This window comes from Rhagoletis zephyria, unplaced genomic scaffold (assembly GCF_001687245.7).
Source record: "Rhagoletis zephyria isolate East Lansing unplaced genomic scaffold, Rhagoletis_zephyria_1.1 Rzeph_scaffold_03876, whole genome shotgun sequence".
Taxonomy (NCBI): Eukaryota; Metazoa; Arthropoda; class Insecta; order Diptera; family Tephritidae; genus Rhagoletis; species Rhagoletis zephyria.
In genome coordinates, this window is record NW_016160959.1 from 25,717 (window position 1) to 35,715 (window position 9,999).

At 37.4% G+C, this 9,999-nt stretch overlaps 1 protein-coding gene across 2 annotated transcripts in view; it reads right to left on the minus strand.

Annotated features, from left to right (window-relative positions):
* Nucleotides 1-1,631: 1,631 nt before the first annotated feature.
* LOC108369838 (proline-rich extensin-like protein EPR1) overlaps nucleotides 1,632-9,999 on the minus strand; it is an 11,931-nt gene continuing 3,563 nt past the window's right edge. Inside the window, exons 2-4 of one of the 2 annotated variants that reach the window (XM_017625031.1) lie at nucleotides 5,575-5,646; nucleotides 2,858-5,491; nucleotides 1,632-2,764 (exon numbers count right to left, since the gene is read on the minus strand). In XM_017625031.1, the coding sequence (XP_017480520.1) occupies nucleotides 2,168-2,764; nucleotides 2,858-5,491; nucleotides 5,575-5,646 (3,303 nt within the window). In that variant the 3' untranslated portion in view covers nucleotides 1,632-2,167. Of the gene's footprint in view, nucleotides 5,492-5,574; nucleotides 5,647-9,999 lie in introns of both variants that reach the window. The other variant, XM_017625030.1, reaches the window with a different exon arrangement.

Here is a 9,999-nt window from a genome sequence, read left to right on the forward strand (position 1 = left end):
TTTTTTTTAGGTTTTATTTTTTTTTCTCATAAAAATTGTTGATAATTTTTTAATTTAATTTTATTTTTTGATCGAAAATAATAACTCATTAAAATTTAGTAGGATAAAGTTTAAGTTTAAAGTGGCTACAATGTACTCGCAATTTACGTAACTTTTTTTGGTTGACGGCATTGTGCATTTTCTTCTATATAAAGTATGCTCAAAACATAAATTTCTTATGGAATAAAAGGCGCTGGACCGTTTGCAGATTTTCCCATTGTGAATGCTCTCTGTGAGTTCCAGGAAGAGGCACATCCTTCTAACCGAAGTTCTTTAATCCCCCTTCGCATAAAAGAAATCGGTGGCAGTAGGGAGTTATCCGCTTCAACAATTTGCATTTCCGAGCCGTGTTTAGCCCCCTTATCGTCTATTTCGTTCCCTTCTATATTGATATATCCAAGACCCCAGCAGAGAGAGGTTTTGATGTGACTCAGCGAAGCCAGCGTTGCACGACATTTTCAAACTGCTAATGTTTTCAATTCTGCCTCGCTGTCAACGAATAAAGTGACGTTCCCTGACAGATATGTACTTATTATCCCATATGAGACAAGGCGCCCTCTCTATGGAAAATATCTCCGCCTGACAGAAGGTCCTTGGAGTACAGACCCGAGCTGTATCCTTTTCCATCATTGAGCCATCGTTGTAGATGGAAATGCCGTCATTACCAACAAGAGGCCACCTTGCCAATCTTACCGGTTTGGAAAGTATATGGGAATCTTAAAACTAAAATCCCAGGATGACATAAGACAATCAGTTTCGACATCTAATTCGGCCTTTATGCCGTTACGCCGTCCACTATCAATTACCTTCAAGGCCGCTGCGTGCCCGTAGTTGGTATTCTTCCACAGTTTTGATTCGCTCAGTCTAAGAGCCCTTTTTGCGACTGCACCTATTACGAATACTTGTGTGCGCTTCCTCGTAAAATTGGCGTCAATGATAATACCAAAGTACTTCGCCTCGGAGCAAAGGTTCAGACTAGTCCCGTCCAGCTTTGGTAAGCGGAATTCCGGCACTTTTTTTCCTTGTGAACAAGACAAGTTCCGATCAGCCTAATACGATGGTATGAGTTTATGGTTGGTTGTTGTACCAGGGTTGCCACTTAAAAGTTTTTGCATATTATGCCATTAGACAGATCAATTAGCTGCTTCCTTATATAATCCCCTAAGGCCGTATGTCCTAAACAAGACAAAGCTTATCTTTCGCTTAGAATGTGAAATACAGTTCGCTTGCTGCCTTCCAAGCGGTATCTGCGATAGATACTATTGTGAGGAAATCTTATTTTAGGAGCCTATTTTCGTAAGGACCAACAGACGGTTATAGTCGCTCTAACCCTAAACATTTCTACTCTTGTCTTCCTCCACAATTCTCCTGTCCTTGTTCTGCTCTAATCAGACTAAAGCTCGCGGGCTAACTTAAAACTTCGGGTCATCTCTTTCTTGCTATCTATCCTTCAATATTTCGTCCCCCCAAAAGACCTATATCTAGTACCAAACCTATGAAATTGGTTTCATTTGACATACATACTTATGTAATTGTTTTTCTTTCAAATTCCCCAAAGTAAAATAAAAAGACATGATTTTTCGTAAATTTTTCTTGTTTGTATTGATTCGTCAGTAATGTTTCGGCAAGTTGCTGGTTTCTAATAACAAATAGGGGAAAGCTTTCCAGTTTAAATTGATACAAAATATTTAAAAAAACAGCCATATAGGTACATACATAATTTATTGTTTTCAATAAACTCTTTCATACAATGACATTTTACCTTACAAAAATTGGAAAAATTACATCCGAAATACAAAAACAAAATCGTAGTTATTCTTTTCTTTATAAAATAAGTATTTCTAATTGTAAGAGTATTTTTTTTTAAGATAAAACAAAAAGAAACTAAAAATAAAAAAAAAAACATTTGATATTTTTGCTAAAGCTCTTTCGGAGTCGAAAGCAAAAATATCCTTCTCATATTGTCTTGACTAGATGAATCTAGCCATAGTTAGAATGTTGGTACCACATCGCTAGATTTTTAGCTTTCGGCGTTAATGAGTTTCACCACTTTATTAAATAACTTTTAAAAATCGCAGGCTATATCTCTTAACATAAATTTGTGCAATACAACTGTTACAGTTGACACTTAGTACACGAATGGAATGCTGGGCACTGGGTAATGGTAGCCTTCATCCTTGGGAGTTGGTATTGGTTGTGGTGGTGGGGGACGTGTCACTGGTGGTGGTGGTGAGCGCGTTGTTGGCTTAGGCGCTGGTGGTTGTGGTTTATTGGTGGGTGGCAAGTAGGTTGGTGGTGGTGGTGGACGAGTAGTCCTTGGTGGTGGTGGCCGTGTTACTGGTGGTGGTGGTGGGCGCGTAGTAGGCTTAGGCGCTGGTGGTTGTGGTTTATTGGTGGGTGGCAAGTAGGTTGGTGGTGGTGGTGGGCGTGTCGTCTTTGGTGATGGTGGACGAGTCACTGGTGGTGGTGGGCGTGTGGTTGGTCTAGGTGCTGGAGGCTGTGGTTTGTTGGTAGGTGGTAAGTATGTTGGAGCTGGAGTGGTCCGTGGTGGAGGTGGTCTCGTTGTTGGTGGTGGTGGGGGACGTGTTGTTGGTGGTGGTGGAGGACGGGTTGTTGGTGGTGGTGGAGGACGGGTTGTCGGTTTTGGTGCTGGTGGCTGTGGTTTGTTGGTAGGTGGCAAGTAAGTTGGTGGTGGTGGTGGACGAGTAGTCCTTGGTGGTGGTGGCCGGGTTACTGGTGGTGGTGGACGTGTGGTTGGTCTAGGTGCTGGAGGCTGTGGTTTGTTGGTAGGTGGCAAGTAAGTTGGTGGTGGTGGTGGACGAGTAGTCCTTGGAGGTGGTGGCCGTGTTACTGGAGGTGGTGGACGAGTGGTTGGTCTTGGTGCTGGGGGCTGTGGTTTATTGGTAGGTGGCAGGTATGTTGGTCCAGGAGTAGTAGTACGTGGTGGTGGTGGTCTCGTCGTTGGTGGTGGTGGAGGGCGCGTCGTCTTTGGTGCAGGTGGACGAGTCACTGGTGGTGGTGGACGAGTCGTTGGCTTCGGTGCTGGTGGCTGCGGTTTATTGGTAGGTGGCAAGTAAGTTGGTGGTGGTGGTGGACGAGTAGTCCTTGGTGGAGGTGGACGTGTTACTGGTGGTGGTGGACGAGTGGTTGGTTTTGGTGCAGGAGGTTGTGGTTTATTGGTAGGTGGCAAGTAAGTTGGTGGTGGTGGTGGACGAGTAGTCCTTGGTGGAGGTGGACGTGTTACTGGTGGTGGTGGACGAGTGGTTGGTTTTGGTGCAGGAGGTTGTGGTTTATTGGTAGGTGGCAAGTAAGTTGGTGGTGGTGGTGGACGGGTGGTCCTTGGTGGTGGTGGACGGGTAGTCCTTGGTGGTGGTGGGCGAGTAACTGGTGGTGGTGGACGCGTGGTTGGTCTCGGTGCTGGGGGCTGTGGTTTGTTGGTAGGTGGCAGGTATGTGGGTCCGGGAGTAGTAGTACGTGGTGGTGGTGGTCTTGTCGTTGGGGGTGGTGGAGGACGCGTCGTCTTTGGTGCAGGTGGACGAGTCACTGGTGGTGGTGGACGAGTCGTTGGCTTTGGTGCTGGTGGCTGCGGTTTATTGGTAGGTGGCAAGTAAGTTGGTGGTGGTGGTGGACGGGTAACTGGTGGTGGTGGACGAGTCGTTGGCTTTGGTGCTGGGGGCTGTGGTTTATTGGTAGGTGGCAAGTAAGTAGGTGGTGGTGGTGGACGGGTGGTCCTTGGTGGAGGTGGACGAGTTACTGGTGGTGGTGGACGGGTGGTTGGCTTAGGTGCTGGTGGCTGTGGTTTATTGGTAGGTGGCAAGTAAGTAGGTGGTGGTGGTGGACGGGTGGTCCTTGGTGGAGGTGGACGAGTTACTGGTGGTGGTGGACGGGTGGTTGGCTTAGGTGCTGGTGGCTGTGGTTTGTTGGTAGGTGGCAGATATGTTGGTCCAGGAGTAGTAGTACGTGGTGGTGGTGGCCTCGTCGTTACTGGCGGTGGTGGACGTGTAGTCCTTGGTGGTGGAGGTCTAGTTGTGGGTGGTGGTGGTGGACGCGTGGTTGGCTTCGGCGCTGGAGGCTGTGGTTTGTTGGTAGGTGGCAAGTATGTTGGAACGGGAGTTGTACGTGGTGGAGGTGGTCTTGTTATTGGTGGAGGTGGACGTGTAGTTCTTGGTGGTGGTGGACGTGTGGTTGGCTTTGGTGCTGGTGGCTGTGGTTTGTTGGTAGGTGGCAAGTATGTTGGAGCCGGAGTTGTACGTGGTGGAGGTGGTCTTGTTGTTGGTGGTGGAGGACGTGTGGTCGGCTTAGGTGCTGGTGGCTGTGGTTTGTTGGTAGGTGGCAAGTATGTTGGAACGGGAGTTGTACGTGGTGGAGGTGGTCTTGTTATTGGTGGAGGTGGACGTGTAGTTCTTGGTGGTGGTGGACGTGTGGTTGGCTTTGGTGCTGGTGGCTGTGGTTTGTTGGTAGGTGGCAAGTATGTTGGAACGGGAGTTGTACGTGGTGGAGGTGGTCTTGTTATTGGTGGAGGTGGACGTGTAGTTCTTGGTGGTGGTGGACGTGTGGTTGGCTTTGGTGCTGGTGGCTGTGGTTTGTTGGTAGGTGGCAAGTATGTTGGAACGGGAGTTGTACGTGGTGGAGGTGGTCTTGTTATTGGTGGAGGTGGACGTGTAGTTCTTGGTGGTGGTGGACGTGTGGTTGGCTTTGGTGCTGGTGGCTGTGGTTTGTTGGTAGGTGGCAAGTATGTTGGAACGGGAGTTGTACGTGGTGGAGGTGGTCTTGTTATTGGTGGAGGTGGACGTGTAGTTCTTGGTGGTGGTGGACGTGTGGTTGGCTTTGGTGCTGGTGGCTGTGGTTTATTGGTTGGTGGTGGATATGTTAGCGGATTTTCTGGTACACTGTATACATATGTGGTACGCTCAATCGGAGGGCTTGTTACTGGTGGTGGAGGAGGACGAGTCGTCTTTGGTGCTGGTGGACGTGTCACTGGTGGTGGCGGTGGGCGTGTCACCGGTGGTGGTGGTGGACGCGTTGTTGGCTTAGGTGCTGGTGGTTGCGGTTTGTTCGTGGGTGGCAAGTAGGTTGGTGGGGGTGGAGGACGTGTCGTCCTTGGTGGTGGTGGGCGTGTCACTGGTGGTGGCGGTGGACGCGTAGTTGGCTTTGGTGCTGGTGGCTGTGGTTTGTTCGTGGGTGGCAAGTAGGTTGGTGGGGGTGGAGGACGTGTCGTCCTTGGTGGTGGTGGGCGTGTCACTGGTGGTGGCGGTGGACGCGTAGTTGGCTTTGGTGCTGGTGGCTGTGGTTTGTTCGTGGGTGGCAGATAAGTTGGAGGAGGTGGTGGACTTCTTGTTGTTGGTGGTGCTGGTGGACGCGTCACCGGTGGCGCTGGCTTTCTTGTTGTTGGTTCAGGGAATGGAATAACAGGTGGTGGATAGTCGTAGCCCTCTGCTCCACGCGCTTTTCGCTAAAATAAAGTCAATAAAATGATTTTGTGAATGCGTTAGAAGACAAAAAAATAGTTATGTCATCGGTTATTGAGTTACTCACCACAAGTGTATCCGCGCTGCCATCGGCGAGAATACCGGCGACGCAAAGCGCCAAAATTATAAATGCGCTCCTCTGTAAAACATGAAAAAAACGTTACATTTGTAGAGAAATTTTTAAGGTTTTTAATCCCTGATTTTGTTATTGGATTTATCTATTTTTTCGTTTTGTGGCATTACTGTACTTATTTTATTGGAGGTTATTTTACTTATCTTTTTTTAAATATACACATATTAATGTTATCTTTTAATGTTATCGTGTCAATATTTTTATTTATTTTATTAAACCATATTTATTGTTTTTAGTTTTGCATATATAATTTTCTATTTTACTTTATTTTTTATTACTATTTTTCAAAATTGTTTTGGTTAAATTTTTTGTGAGTAATAATACCTTTTTAATTTTTTTACTTGTTGTTTTGTTTAATATATTTAATTTTTTATTTTTTATTTAAATCGTATTTTTATATATTATTCTTTTTTGTGTTTTTTTATTCAATCTTTTTATTATTTTTTTCAGTAAAATTTTATTGGATTTTTTTGTTATATTTTTTCAGATTGTATTTTTTTTAATTTTTTTATTTTATTTTATTTTATTTTATTTTGTTATAGTTTATTTCATTTTAATTAAATTTATTTTGTTTCATTTTTTTAATTTATTTAATTTACTTTATTTCTTTTATTTTATAGGTTTTTATTTTATTTTTATTTTTATTTATGCGATTGTTTTTCCTTAGTGTTATTATATATTTAAATGTTTTATTTTGTTGTATTTTTTGTTTTTACTTTAACCTTTTTACTCTTTTATTTTCTTTCATTTTATTTATTTTGTTTTACTTTTTAAATAACTTTTTAATTTTTTGGATTTATTTTAATATGTATTTTATTACGAGTATGTATTTTAATTCAATATTTTGCCTTGTTTTATGTTATTTTATTTTAATTTATTTTATTTTATCTTACTTTATTTTAATTCATATATCTTCTTTTATGTTTTATTTTAATTTTTGTTTTCCTTTAAAAATTTTATTTTATTTTTCGTTTTTTGATTTTTTATTTTGTTGTTTTTTTATTTAATCCTTTTATATATTTTCTTTTGCTTTTTTTTGTTTATTAAATTTGATTTCCGGGTTGGTATTTTTCATATATTTTTAATTTATTTTATTTCATTTTGTTTTATTTTATTTCATTTTAATTAAATTTATTTTATTTTAATTTATACTTTTTTTATATTATTTTGTTCTATTTTAGGTTATTATATTTTTTAAATCTTATTTTGTTTTACCTTTCAAAATATATATTTAGTTCTTTGGATTTTATGTTAATATTTATTTTATTATGATTACGTATTTTAATTTAATATTTTGTTTTGTTTTATTTTATATTCTTTTATTTTAAATTATTTTATCTTACTTTATTTAAATTTATTTATCTTATTTTATATTTTATTTTTATTTTTTTGTTTTCTTTTAAAATTTGGATATTTTTTTGTTATATATATATATTTTTTTAATTTTTTATTATTTTTTTGATTATTTTATGTTTCAATAAAACTTTTTATGTTGTTTATTGTGCTTTTCTTTTTATATTCATTTAATATTTTTATTTCTTCAATGTTTTCATTTGGTTTTATTTTTTTTTTGTCTAAGTTTTAAATTGGTTCAATTTGCTTACTTTCTTTGATGATTTGTAATATTTTTTTTTTTGTAATTTTGTTTTATTTTTTTATTTTGCTTAGTTTTGCTTTAAAATGCCTAATTCAATTTTATTTTATTTTATTTTTTATATCATAAGCTCTTAAATGAAGCATATACTATTCATTGCATCTTTAGCTATTTTGTAGTAATTAAAGCCGTACTTGAACGTTTTTGTTCTTCACCTTCAATGCCATCTCGACGAGCCCATCTGATTTGTAAAAGCTACAGTGATTAATCAAATCTTAAATAAAAAAACAAAATCACATTGTTTGCTGAGAAAATTTATTAAGACACACATGTACACACAAACATACTACGTAGAAGATATTTAGGTGTACAAAAAAGTTGCGGAAAGCCACTAGTCCGCAGGCATCAACAATATTAAATTTTAAGCCTCTTCTTTTGACAGTTAATTTTATCTGTTAATCTGCAAAAAAAAAAAACAGAATAATCATGAAAGCCGAAAATCATAATTTCCATTTATTTATACAGTATTCCGGATCTCGATTAGCATAACAATGCTCGCTGGCCATATTTTAGCATAAGTGCCCTCGTAGAACAAAAAATCGTCTACGTACACGCAAATAAATACATATGAAGAAGCAACCAAATCATTTGCAAATAAAATTAAACAACCAGTTGGTTGCTTAGGGTTAAAAGCGCTAAAATTAATTTTCGAAATGTAAGGTATATATTTTCTTTTTTATTTTTGCTTTCTCATATCTCGAAACAAAATAGCCCCAACCAGCAATAAACATGTCTAACGACTTTTTCAATGAATTTTTGAATACCTAAGTACAACAAATTATACAAAATTTTGTTTTTTTTTTCTGGCTAAAACGCGCACACATTTTGGCTTCGAACGAAAGATGCTAAACTTAATTTATGTTAATTGATTGTTCTTTGTATTAGCAGCCAGCCACAAGTAATGCTTTATTGGATCTTTGACGGCCTTGCAAGTTGTACGAGTTTTATGGCTGGCTCTTTATTTTACTTAATTAAAAAGAGACGCTTTTGTGGTGCGCCTGCGTGCGTCTGTCTATGCATTTCTTAAGTCATTTGTCAGTTCTTCCATCTATGCAGTACTTTTTCTATCAGTTTAACAAAAGTGAAAGGAATTAGAATATTAATTACTTGCAGTTGGAACAATGAAGCTGCTGAGTTTTTAATTAAATATATTACGGTTAATTTTAACTGGTTTAGTTATATGTAAGACCGTTTTATAATGAAGTGTGTAATCAATAAATGTCTGCGATTTTTTACGATGCTTAACTAATTAATTGATAATCTGCGAGTTGAGGAGAATACCGTATGATCTTGTTTCAATTTGTGCTTCAATAACTCGGTTGTTAATTATTTTTTTGTGATAAAAAATTGCTTAAATTTTTTCCTCAGTTGGCATTGTACTTATTTTTCTTTTGCTGTATTTATTTCACTTCATAAAGTTACGATAAAAAGAAGCAGAACATAGAACTTGATGGAAATAGAGTAATCCAGAAGATAGGCAATCTTCAAGTCAACTCATTAAGTGCTAGTTCAAGTACAGTCAACGCGTTGCCATTTAAACCTTTAGAATCCCGTAAACGTATTTTACGTATTTATTTATTTTTTTGCCTAAAAAAGGGTTGTGTGTACATATGTCTCAACCTCGGTCCTAATACATCCTTTCGGGACCTCTTTACTCAGTGAGCCTGCCTGCTCGAATTTTTTTTCTTTAAATATGATTAATGAGTTTGAAATTTTGATGAAATTTTTTTTAATTTTTTCCAAAGTTAAAAATTTTAATTTTTTTTTTTTTGAGCTATATTTTTATTAAAAATTAACGAACAAAAAATTTACCATTAAAAACACTTTCAGTATCGTAAAAAAAAATCATTGAAAAATATAGTGCTTTTCGTAACTATAAGACACTCACATATTGACAAGATTTAACTACATATTTGTTTTATTATTTTTTAATTTTAATTATTTTATAAATAAAATTATAGTTTATTCTTTAACGAAAACCGTATGAGTCCAAGTTTTAATGTTTTTGTTTTATTAAAAAAAAAAATACCAAACTTTTGTAAAAATTTAATTTTTTTAATTATATTGCTTAGAAAAATTTTGAGTATACAGTTTTGTAGCCCATTCAATATAATAAAATGCCATTCTGAAGCAGTTGGGACTTACCGTTGATGTTTAGTATTTTTTTTTTTTTTTTTTTTTTTTGAGGATGTCAGTAATTTTCTACCATAGGAAGTTGAAGTTGCTGTTTTTGATAAACAAAAAACTATATCGTTATAATTAAATAAATAACATTAAAAAATAAATGATGAAATCTTGTTATGATAAGCACTACTTTACATCAGTGAGTTAGTGTATGTATTTTACTCGTCACTACCCAGCCAGTCTTAAATTTAAATTGCTAAGTCAATATCGTTTATTTATCTGTTTTCACATGCTCCCTGTGTTTACAAATACTAATTTGTATCAGATAAGTTTTACATAAAGTAATTTTTACTGATCAGATGTAAAAAAAAATATTTACCACTGCCTACAGCATTAATTTCAAGCTAATTCAAATATAATATATCCGACTGCATTATGTTCAATTAAGAGGCTCAACCAATTTGTAAAACGTATGCAAATTAGCAGCTCATTTCATTCACATGCATATTTTGGACTTTCTTTATAACTTTTGTGATATTAGTTTGAGATAGGTGTGGTTTGCATACGTAAATATGTAAATT